General features: G+C 35.4%; 1 protein-coding gene across 13 annotated transcripts in view; it reads right to left on the minus strand.

The window, feature by feature from the left end:
* CCDC171 (coiled-coil domain containing 171) overlaps positions 1–12,703 on the minus strand; it is a 509,668-nt gene that overhangs the window by 297,907 nt on the left and 199,058 nt on the right. For all 13 annotated transcript variants that reach the window (XM_072655937.1, XM_072655913.1, XM_072655979.1 and 10 more), the window contains 2 exons: positions 9,598–9,765; positions 7,771–7,959 (listed from right to left, as the gene is read on the minus strand). In XM_072655937.1, coding sequence (XP_072512038.1) covers positions 7,771–7,959; positions 9,598–9,765 — 357 coding nt within the window. The remainder of the gene's footprint in view (positions 1–7,770; positions 7,960–9,597; positions 9,766–12,703) is intronic.

Here is a 12,703-nt window from a genome sequence, read left to right on the forward strand (position 1 = left end):
CATAAAGTAAACGCAGGAATGCGCAAATTTGGGATATCCACCCCAGATATTCATATGGACTATCTATGCCCAACCTGTGGTAGAGCATTCCGAGCTCATATTGGTCTGATCAGCCACAGTCAGACACACTGAAATTTCACTCTACAATGGTGATGTCATTTTGGTCCTCTTCGAAGATGTAGGACAACAATCAACAATGTATACATATATATATGCAATTGCACATGTCTATGAATGAATATAATAGTGGTGGTAATGATAATTAATAATAGCTGTCATTTATATAGCACTTACCATGCGCCAGACAATGTGCTAAGTGCTTTATAATTATTATCTCTCATTTGATCTTCCCAATAGTCCTGGGTGGTAGATATTATTATTCCCATTTTCCAGATGATAAAACTAAGACAAACAAGGGATTAAGTAATTTGTCAAGGGTTACACAGCTAAGTGTCTAAGTCTGGATTTGAACTTGGGTCTTACTGATTCCAGGCCCAGTGCCACTATACACTATGCCACCTAGCTGAGTATTGTAAAATAAAGGATAATGAATTGATACCTGGTGAGGCAAAAGACCCTATGGATTCCAAAGATAGCAAGGAACCATAGCTGGATGTTCCTGAATGGTTTAAAAGAAAATAAGAATTGAGAAAGCAAAATTTGTGTCTTGCACAGAGTAAATGATTGGCATAATAGAAAAACTTCATCAACACAAAAAATTCATGGTGGCAAGTTTCACCAAAGATACAAAAGAGATAACTGAGTGGGAATGGGAATACACAGAAGTAAAGGAAAATCTGGAAGAACAGAAGCTAAAAACAATAATATTAAAAGAAAACATAATCTGCATATAAGCAAAATATACTGATCTCAAAGACACAATTTATAGAGACAGCTTGATGATTTCTAGTCTCCCAGAAGAACATAAGTCTGCAAACCTGAACATCAATTTCCTTTTTCAGGTTTATTATTATACTTCTCATAACGCATTTTGGGATCTCTACAGACCCCACTACCCTGCTAGTCCTCACATATAGCACTTTACCTCCTCTTTGTATTTTGCACAGCCTGTCTGTTGAGTTTCAGAAGAGTCCTACCTATCACTAGGATTGGTAAGTAATAGTAAGTAATCTCTATTATTATTTTTATTATTATATATTGGGTTACTTTTATTAATCTACTAAACTGGAAAAACTAAATTCCTTTTTTTAATATCTGAGGCAGCAGTTCATCTTCTGTAAGAGGAAAATCTTTCATGGCTACTTCTTTTTTAGAGGTAACTTGTATAGAAATCTTATTTTTGATGATTTATTGAAACTTTTTCCTATTTAGGCTTTCTCCTTTGAAGGTCAGGGCACTGGAGAGCCTAGCTCACTCAGTGCAGAGGATGAATTTTAGTTCAGTTGAATTCAGTAAATGTTTATTAATTACTTGCTATGTTGCCACACTTTGTGCTAAAGTTATTGAGATCAGTACAAGTGGTTCCTTCCCCCAAGGAGATTACATACTATTGTGCATAGTGTAATAACATGTACACATATATGTGAGATACAAAATAAATCAAGAATTAGTAGTAGTAAGTGAAATGCCCTGGGAATTTTTCATGGAGGACCTAGCATCTCACCTAAACCTTGGTAGGAATGAAGCAAGAGTGAAAGTTCTTTTGTAGAAAAGATCTTCAATTGTAACTATATTTTAATAAGAAGGACTCTAATTTTAGAGTCAAAGACTCTGCCCTTATCAGTTATGCAACTTGAGATAAATCACTTTGCCTTTCTGAACCTCAGTTTTCTTATCTACGAAAAAGAGAGTTCATCAGATAATAAATATAAATTAAAAACTTGTCTTGTGCAGACTGTTTTAGGTACAAAGTGGAGGGTGGGTGAGATACAAAGTTATATAATAAAGAGAATTTTTAACTGAGAAAGGAAGAGTTCACAAAAGACAAAATCATTTCAATTACATGAAATTGAGAAACTTTTGCAGAAATAAAGTCAAAGCAGCGACGATAAGAAGCAAGCAATAGACTGGGAAAAAGATCTTTGTGATAATTTTTTTCTAAGAAGGATCTGATATCTGAAATATGCAGGGAATCAACACATACATATGGAACAACACAGATACCAGGAACCTTAAAAAAGAATTGCAAACTATTAACAATTGTGAAAGATTGTTTCTCATTACTAATAATGAGTGAATTGTAAATAAACCCAACTCTAAAATCCTTCTTCCCTCCATGCCTGAAATTACAAATATAATAAAAGATGGAAAAAGTCAATGTTGATGGGGCTGTAGAAAATCATTGTTGTTCAGTCATTTTAACGAAATCATGTCCAGCTTTTCATGACCCCGTTTGGGTTTTCTCGGCAGGAATACTGGAGTGCTTTGCCATTTTCTTCTCCAGCTCATTTTATAGTGGAGGAAATTGAAGCAAATAAAATTACGTGACTTGCTCAGAGTCGCACAGTGTAGGGAGCCAGATTTGAACTGAAGAAGATGAGTTTTCTTGACTCTAGGCCTGCACTTTGTACACCACACAACCTAGCTGTCCCACTGTAAAAAGATAGGTACACTAATATAGCATTACAAAAACTGTGAATTGTTTCAAAAATTCTATATAAAGGAGTTTAGAAGCATGGTAATAAAGTGACTGAAATAGCAGTATTTTCTGACCTAGACTCATATATCCTAGGCAAAAACATCAAGCAAGTCAAAGACAGAAATGAACCCCACATGTAACAACTATTCGTAATAGCATTTTATATACATAAAGCTAGAAACAGCAGGTCCTCATTTATTAGGAAATACCTAAAATATTGTGTGTGGATTACGGTAATATAACTGAACTACAGAAGTCAGTGAATTTGACAAATCAGAGAACCACGGTAAAGGAAGCACAATTGGGAAAATACTGTATATAATGAACAAAACAATGTAAATGGAAAGAACATCACAGAAAACTGGAACCCTGTCTTATTATAGTGGCCAAGCACGGCCCTGTGGGAGAAGTGAGAAAATACACCCCCTTCAGTGCAGAGATGGGCATCAGGCTTTATGGAAGACACTGATAAACCAGAAAGGATCCAGACAGACGCTGAGAATCAGCTGAAGAAACTGGCTATGGAGAAAAGGAAGAATGGTGCAGGGAAGGGGAAGGTAAAGGGCAGAGATATGATGACATAATAACTGTCTTTCAATATCTGATGCAGTGTCACATAAAGGAGCAATTGTACTTGGTTTAATATTTGACCCAAGAGAGTGAAGTCAGGAGCAGTGGGGAAAAGTTAAAAAGAGATACAGGTTAGAGGCTAAGAAAAACCCAATTAACAGTTAGAGGTATTCAAAAGTGGAATGTGTTGCTTCAGGAAATGGTGTGTTCCTTGGAGCGCTTTAAGCAGAGATTTATCAGATTCAGAGGCATACATTCATACACGTATGTTTATGGGTGTTAAGGGAACACTAGTACCTCTGGTGAGAGGGTTTGCTTATCTGCTCTTTGGTGTTCATCAGATTCACCCAACTCTCAATTCTGGCTCTGAGAAACTGTAGCAAGGGCAGGTGAGTTAAACCAGATTGAGGGTAACCAAGAGGCCTCAAATCTGTCAGGGAGTTATGGGGATGTCTTCCCCCAGCTTGCGAAGGCGTCTCAGTGGAATGGGCAGGTGAGAACAGATTGTTCCAATGGCCAGGAAGGTGGCTGAAGCAGATGCTGCTGAGTACTGAGAGCTTGGTCAAATATCCAAGAAGCCACGGTCATCTACTACATCCTGGGCCATCTCTAGGCAGTGACTCTGAAGGAGAGAGGAAGGCCAGCAGCTTTGTGCAGCACTGTTTCATGGAAATCTAGCTCATGCAAAAGGCAAGATAACACCTCGTACAAAGGACGAACAATAACATGTATGTAACATAAAAACAAAAGGTTCTATTTATTGACTTTTATAAGATTAAATTTTAAGAAGAAAAATTGAATTACTGAAGTTTTTCAGAGACAAAGGAAGAGATGTGAAAATTTTCTGTCAGTGTAATTCATTTTTTAGGCAGTATCCTCTTGGGCAACAGCTTTTAATGATTAATAAATAAGCCCTCACGACTCAAAGTGTCAAAGGCCTTGGTCAGATCCACAAACGTTGTGTACAGACCTCTGTTGTGCTCCTGGCATTTCTCCTGGAGTTGTTGGGCAGCAAACACCATATCGACTGTTCCTCGGCCCTTTCTGAAGCCACGTTGGCTCTCAGCTATATGCCCATCTTCTAGGTGAAGGATCAGCCTATTAAGGAGGACTCTAGAAAGGATTTTGCCAGCAATGACTAAGAGAGAGATCCCCCTGTGACTGTCGCAGGACAATCTATTCCCTTTACCCTTATAGAGATGGACAACTGTGTATGTGTGTGCATATGTATGTGTATGTGTGTATATTTGCATTGTGTAGATATGAAGACATACACATATGTATATACTTGTGCATGAACCTGTGTGTACATATTTGTATGGTTTAAATATATTTACATAGATATGTACATTTTACAGACAAGTTTATGGTAATATGTGGCATATGTGTATATGGGTGGCATCTATACACCCACATATACAAACACATATGCCTCATTCAGTACTCTAATTCTTTCAGAAGGTGAGTAGCAAATATCATCATTAATCCTCAGGAATTGTGGGTTGGTGATTATACTGATCAGATTTCCTGTCTTTCAGACTTATTAGTTTTAAAGTATTGCCGTTAGTGTATAAATTGTTCTCTTGGTTCATAGGTTCCTCTCAGATTTCTCTGAAACTATACATTTCATCACTTCTTACAGCACACTAGTATTCCATCACATTTATAGACCGCATCTCGTTCAGCCATTCCCCAGCTGATGCACACCCCCAGATTCCCATTATTTGTTACTTCAAAAAGAGCTATCAATATTTTAGCACAGTACAGTAAGTTTAGAGTTTGTTTTTCCTATGACTGATTCTTCCCTTAATCTTCCATCTCTCTCATTCCCTTCTCTTTCCCTGCTGAATTAAATATATTTCTTTACTCAACTGTGTATGTTCTTTCTTTCTCTAACCAGTTTAGATGAGGGTGAGCTTCAAATGTCAACCATTTCCCCCATTTCTTCCTCATGTTTTTTGTAGACTTCTACCTGTATACCCAGATTATGGAAGCTAATTTTCCCTAACCATGTTTTCCCTTCCCTCCTCACCCCATGTATTACTTTTTCCCTTTTAAGATCATGAAGATACAACAACCATGTCTAGACTTTCTATCTAATAGACTCTGGGTCTAATAGACCTTTCTTAGATAGTTCACTTGCAGAAAAGCCACAACCTCTGATGTAGGTGAAGAAACCTCCAATCTGAGGTCATCTAGCGCTAGTGATAGAAAAAAAATGGTGATACATCTACCTACTTGGATAATCAGAGGTTATGATCAGGATAACAGTATTTGTACTGAAATTGTTTGTTGCCTTGGCATAATTGACACCATTTCATATTAGAACATCATTTTGTGATAATGTGTTTCAATATTTGTTTTTCACAACTTATTTTTCAAATAATAAAATACACATGTCTGGTTCAGATTTATAAACAACACGAGTGTATTTGTACAAAACTGATAAAAATAATAAATGAAAATATAATATATAAATATAAATAAATGTACACATAAATAATGTGCACAACTGGAACTCCACGTGGGAAAATTGAGCAAACAATCTTATCATTAGTTATCAGGCATAAATCAAATTAACTGGTAAACGAATTAAGTCTCTGACCAACAACCAAAATTTGGGTTAGCCAGCTAACACCCATAGCAAGAACTATAATATACCTAATAGCAACTCCCAAGCCTTCAGCTTGAACTTGGGTCGTAACCAAGGTGATTTCGGCATTCTCCATTCCCCACTTGAGAAGACTCAAGTATTTGTTTAAGAGCAACACCAATTGACTAAATGACATAGAGGGAGACATATGGCCTGTGGCTGTGCAAAAAGGAACCTTTGTCATTGAGGACCAGTAGGAGACAGATATACTTACTAGGAAGCCCTAAGAACCATCAGGTTGGTGGTTCATTCCTAGTGGGGTTAAAGGTTGCATTGTTTAATAGAAAACAGAAACTGGTGCTTGCATGCATATGGTTAATAAAGTTTGAATGCTAGCATTGAGAAGTGTTAAGTCTAATTAGTGTTTCTATTGCACTACTTGATATATATCACAGTAAATTGATTTTAGCACCATGTTACATTATCACACAATTAGAGCTAGAAGTGACCATAAAGGTTACTGTGGGCTATGTCTGACATATCTCACTTCCCCTGGTAATTCAGATTTGATATTAGAATGAAATAAGATAAAATAAGTATGACAGTTCAACAGTTCATAAAAAATCAACAGCTGACAAAAGGAAATTTACTTGGGCAATGCAAGGGAAAGATACTAAACAAGGATATGCATCAAGGGTACAAACTGATTCAGCAGAGTGAAGTTCCATAGGTTCTAAATTGATCTACCAAACCTCAGGGGCAGGTTTAGAGAAATTTTTACTCAGGTGATCCAGAAGTGATTTCTATCACTCTAGCCTTTGGTCACCTAAGCCATGTCTTGAAGATAGTTTCAATACCTTTTAAGGAAAAAGGAACTTAACTTGCATGAATTCAGAAGGATTAGAATCTTGTTCCCATCACAGAAGTCCTCTAGTCCAACTCTCATATTTTATAGATAAGTCTGTCAAGGTCAAAGAAGTTAAGCAACATTCCTAAGGGGAGAAAGAAGTTGCAGAGCCAAGATAAAAACAGGGCACATTGGGTACAGTCATCACACATTACAATAGATTCCGGAGTAATGAGGCTTCCAAACCTAGTCCCTAGGAGAGGCATCTACCTTCACTATTTGAGTACCAGAAGCAGTTGTGGCCCTCATTCAAGCAAGTGTAAGATCCACTGCCATTGGGTAAAAAGGAAACAAGTGCTGTCTCAATCACAGAAAAAATAAACAATATCCTTAGTTCTGGCCAAAGCAACTCCATAACCATGTTAAATTTATAAGTCTATTGAATTAAATATGAAAAAGTCTATATTGCCATTATAATATTCTTGATCAAGAAAGGTCTTAAAATACCAATTTCATAAAAGTTCAATTTATATAAGGAAAAGTATGGTAAAATAATTGGCTTCAAGTTTGATTCTGCACACTCTAATTCAACTGAAAAGACATAATTCATTTTCCATTCAATTATTTTAGTATAGGACCTAAAAACGGATAACATATTCTTTACATATGACCAATAAGGAGATTACTGAAGCATAGAAATCACACACTAAATGTTAGCTTAAAATAAATTAAAATGTTAGTAAAAGATACACTCTTCACAAATGGAATTAATATTGAAAAAAGAAACTATTACTCTACTACTATGGGCAATTTTAGAATGATTCTGATATTTTATGTTAAACTTTTAAACTCACAAAAAATTAATAATGAGGAGAAATATTTCAGGATCCAATTAAATAATGCATTTTTGGAATATGTTAACCATACATCCATTCATTTCCTAAAGAAAGCCACAATTAAGAATTTATACGTGTGTATGTGTATGCTTGTGTATGTATTTATATGTGTGTATATACATATATATTTATGTATGTATGTGTATATATAATTCCCAACCAGTTTTCATTTAATTAGAATTCTGAATTATGGTTCTGAAAGAAGATGTAGGGTGTGGGAAAAAAAACACAAACATTTTTCACCACGATGGTAGAAGTAGCTTACCTGTGCCTTCATCTGAACCTCCCGCAGGAGTTCAGTGTAGTGCTTCTCCAAATCCTTCTTTTGTTTCTGCCAAGAGCTCTCCTGTGCTTTAATCTGTTCTGCCACTTTATTAAAAGTGTCTTCCTGGGTCTGCTGAAGCTCCTTCAGAGTATCAGACTTGTTTTTACAAATATATTCTAGATGAGTTATCTACATGGTTATACAATAGACACAAGAAATAAAGTCAAATCACTTTTCCAATTCACAATAAGTTATTTTCTTATTTTCATTTTCTTCCCTGATGATATTTTAAAACAAAGAAAACTAAGCCAGACACAAATTAACACATTAAGAGAGAAACTAAGATAAATAAATTCTGTGATTATACTTTATCTAAAAATTGAAGCATGTAGTTCAGTATTGGTAATATGTAAAAGTTTTACTTTAAATATGATCACATTCCTTTTTTCTCCAAATAAGTTGCTAAATTTAAGACATATTTCAACAAAGATATTCAAGAGATGATATCCAGTAAAGTAATTAAGGGAAAAGCTGTACAGCTCTCTTTAAAGCAAAAGCAAGAACCTCCATTTAAGAAAAGGTTTCCAAATCCGTACACAATGAATTTGCATGCAGTGAAGTAAAATGTTTCACACTGGTTTGGGTACACAAATAGGAAACTCTGAGGAAAGGTCCTTTCTTTTTCACATATTCATTCGTGTATCAACTAATGAAATTTAGATGTTATGATAATAACCGAAGCACATTGAAAAATCTATAAAATCATAGCAGGCTGAAATATAATTCTAACAGTTAATCATGGTTAAAAACTTCTGATCAAATAGAAAATGTTTCTAGACTGATTCAAAAATCTTAAGGATCATTCAGGATGTTCCTAACCCTTCCCACTCTCATCCTTCCTAGAACATTCTAGTGACCCTACTAAGAGGATCAGAGCCAAAATGATCAATAGTAAGGACTCTTGACGCTGGGCCAAGAACATTGTTTCATGTCTCCAACAGATGAGAAGCTTATGGAACCGTTTTTCTCTTCCTATCCCTCAAGAGCAAATGTCAGTGCAGCCAAGATCTGGAATCCTTCTCCTAGACCACATGAACATAGTTCTGACCAGCTAGTTCAAGAGAGCCAGAAAATGAACCAATATCTTTAACAGCAACATGTCCACTAAGCCAGTTTAATTTATTATAACCTAACAAGGGATTCTGAATGTGTTTCCTTTGGAAAGACTAAAAGTTTAAGTCTTATGAAATAGTAAAGTAACCATAAATGTCTACTGTTCTTACCTTTCAAAAAAATTTACAACATTATGAACCACAGATTTTATAATTAAGTATATATTACCTTTTAGAAAGTGTGTTACAAGCATGTAATTATTTTTAGTTTATTTTTAAAATAATAATACTTCATTTTTGCCAAATCAATTATTTTAAAATTATATTTTTGGTTAACTCTAGCTTGCTTCTGCTTTATGCTAAGATAAAGTGTTGGTTTATTAGAGTAAATGACTAAGTCCTTTGAATTGCTTCATCAGTAAGATTAATTTATTTTCTTTTAATTAGGTCCCTGTGGCTAATACTGGCTAGTAGTATTAGCATGTCCTGCACAGAAAGTGGAGCTTAGAGACTTCATACAGACTTCAGTCACATTCACATGCCCACAGCGATGGCATCAAACTGAGCTGTAGACAAGCCATAATTAATGGTATTGAATTATTAACATCCAAATTCTTTTTGAAATAAGATGAATGTCAGCCTTTCTTAATGACACTGTGATGTGGACAAATGTCACTGAATTTAATAGAGGTATCTGGTGCCTGAGGACAGTTACCTTCTCATTAGCCCTGTTGAGGTCTAAGATCAGGGCATCAACATTCTCCTGCAAGACTGCACAAAGCTCAGACCAAGAGAATTTATCCAGCATGCCTTCTGGTTGTTTTATAAGCACACAGCCTGCTACCAAGTGCTGATATAAAGTATGAAGGAAGGTTAGCTTCTCCTGTGAGGAAAGCAAAAAAAAATTAACTTCAGTATATAAACATTGTAGGAATCCAAATGTACATATACTTCTAAAGCCTGAACAAGATCATAAGGCAGAATTTCAAAATGTGGTAGTTTTAATGAAATCATTTTCACATTCTAAGAAAAGACACTGAATAAAGTAAACTGTTTAGAAATTGTAATTCTTAAATGTTTATAATTGATATATTTTGTTTAAATTTTTCACAAGAAAGGTATGTTATTTAATCCAAAGTGTAATTTAGAATATTACTATATTTTTAAAAACAATTAAATAATTTCAGCATTTTCCTTGTATACAATTGCTCTAATTTGTTCTTTTCCTTCTAGCTCTCAGGTTTCAGGCATTCCTAATACCCAATCTATCCCAAGTCCCTTAAGCTTATCAACTAGTGAAATGAGTGTTATAAAGTAGGTAAGCCTACTGTATTTTTTCCTAAATATATGTTTTTCTGTCCTAGCATTAGACATGTAAAAAGTACAAAGCATTTTTTTCACTGTTACAAAGAGATAGCACACCTCATTTCTTAAAGAAAAAAATAGTGTGATCAATAATCAGCATAAGATATAATATCCAAAAAGTCAAATTAGAAGCATCAAACAAAAGTGACCTATTTAAAAGGCACTGGGAAATTACAAAAAATACTATTCACTTAAGAGCAAAATTTAACATGAAGCAGATATTCTTGGAATCCAACCCAAGGCACAAATTCTGTAAATAAACTTAGAATAAAGCTAGAGTATAAAGTTTTTATATATAGGACATAATCTAGTAAGATTATCTTTCAATAGACTGCTATAAAAAAAATACCCTTACGAGAAATTTATAAAAATTATATTTTTTCATAAAGGAAATCATAGGACTTAAGAGGTTTTCCCTCAACTTCTTTAAATGATGTGCTTTATACTCATGCTATGCATCATAGCAAAGTACCTTTTCTAACCGGAGTACTTTAAAAAAGAAAGAAAAGGGAAAAAAAAGGCTATTGAACATAGCCTTAAAACCAAAACCTAGGTTCAGAAATAAATGTGCTCTGAGTTGTTAATTTGATAGGTTAGCATTCTGCATTTTTCAATTGTTGAAATGGTCAAAGATCTTATTCAAAATAAATCATCCAATGTAGTATACAAGCATTAAAAAAACTTCCCAAAACATATCATGAAGTGATCAGAACTTTTTCAGTGTTAACAGTTGTGTTGCCATTGTATTCTCTTTGCTTGGGCTATGATAAATCAGGCATGATAATCATCCATTTGGCACGAAAAAGAAATCCCAAGACCCAAAATCAATTCACACATGTTGAACCCAACCACAACGCTGTAGACATGCTGACTTTACAATACAGTCAGGCTTCTAGTTTCCTTTACTTTAATCATTGTCTGATGTGTAGAACAATTCCAACTGCTTCATGTGGACACAATTTAAATCCCAGACTGTAAAAATGATGGAAAGAATGTTTCTGTTTCACTCGGTTGGCATTATTGTTCATATTTGTTAGAATAATGAGCTCAATATGCAGAACAACGCATATAAGTTAGTTCCTTGCTAGCTAGACTAATCCTATACCTCAAGTCAAAATAAAAGAGAAGACAATTTATTTGGTTAACAAAGAATTCTCCGATCACATAAAATGCATTTGGCTACAGTATGACTTAATTTAATCCAACAAATACGTTAAACACCTACTATTTGTAAGGCACTGTGTTTTAAGCAGTGGGATATAAACAAAATAGAGACCCTACTCTCAGGGAACAGTCTAATTTAGGAGAAGAAGCACACAAATAAGTGATTACCAAAAAGATGTAATATGCCAGGAAAATGTCCAAGCAAAATAACGATGATAACAATAATAATAATAACAGCTGTTATTTCTATGGTATCTCCACTGTGCCAGGTGCTGTTTAGGGCTTTGCAAACATTGTCTCCTCTGATCCTTACACCAGCCCTGGGAGGCAGGTACTACTATCACGCCCATTCTGCAGTTGAGGAACCTGAGGCAGACAGATTTAAGAGCCTGGCCCCAAGTCACGCAGCTAGGAAGGGGACCAGGTCTTACTGAATCCTGGGATAGCATTCTCTCACACTGGAGGAGGAGGCAGAGGAGGAAGACAGCACAAAGGCAACATTCCAGACACAGAAGATAAGTAAACAAAAGTGGGACACTAACAGCAGATGGAGAACAACTGAGCGTGGTCAGAAGCATGGCTTAAGGCTGCAGGCACAGTATAGCATGCCGACAGAGCCTTGAATGACAAGACCAGCAGGTCATATTTTATTCAGTACCAAAAGAAAGTCACTGTTGACGTTGGCTGAGAAAAGCAGAACAGCAGCACAGCAATGCATTAGGGTGATTCGGGAGACAAGGGCATGAAGGAGGGAGACCCTCCAGCTAGGAAGACAAGGTAGAAAAGCAATGAGATATTTGAACTGAGAAGAGAGAAGAGCCTGAACCACTGGACAGATAGTCTATGTGACCTATCCTGCTGAGTCAAAATCTGAAAATGAAGCGGGTCTTAATGCCTAGTGTTTCACAGATTTCTGAGATTTCACTATTCTAATAATTAGTACTCTGGGATTATAAAATTCTCCGATTATTAAAACATAAATCTATAATTAGCAGACAAGGTACCAGCAAAGTACATTTTAGAGCCAGTCTATTTGGCATGGTAAACCCCTTCAAAGTAGGGACTGTTGCATTTCTATTTGTATCCTCTATGCCTTAGCATAGTTCCTTGCACTGTAGGTGCTTAATAAATGCTTGTAATTGACTGATAGAATGAAACTACGAATATCTCATCTTGTAAAATAGCACAATAAAGTAAAGGAATAACCAATTTTAGAAACATAATATGCATATTTCAAAATATATAGTATAAATTCATCTTTGGAAATAAATCACAGAAGCCCCAAAGTAGCC

The sequence above is a fragment of the Notamacropus eugenii genome, chromosome 1 (genome assembly GCF_028372415.1).
Source record: "Notamacropus eugenii isolate mMacEug1 chromosome 1, mMacEug1.pri_v2, whole genome shotgun sequence".
NCBI classification, from domain to species: domain Eukaryota; kingdom Metazoa; phylum Chordata; class Mammalia; order Diprotodontia; family Macropodidae; genus Notamacropus; species Notamacropus eugenii.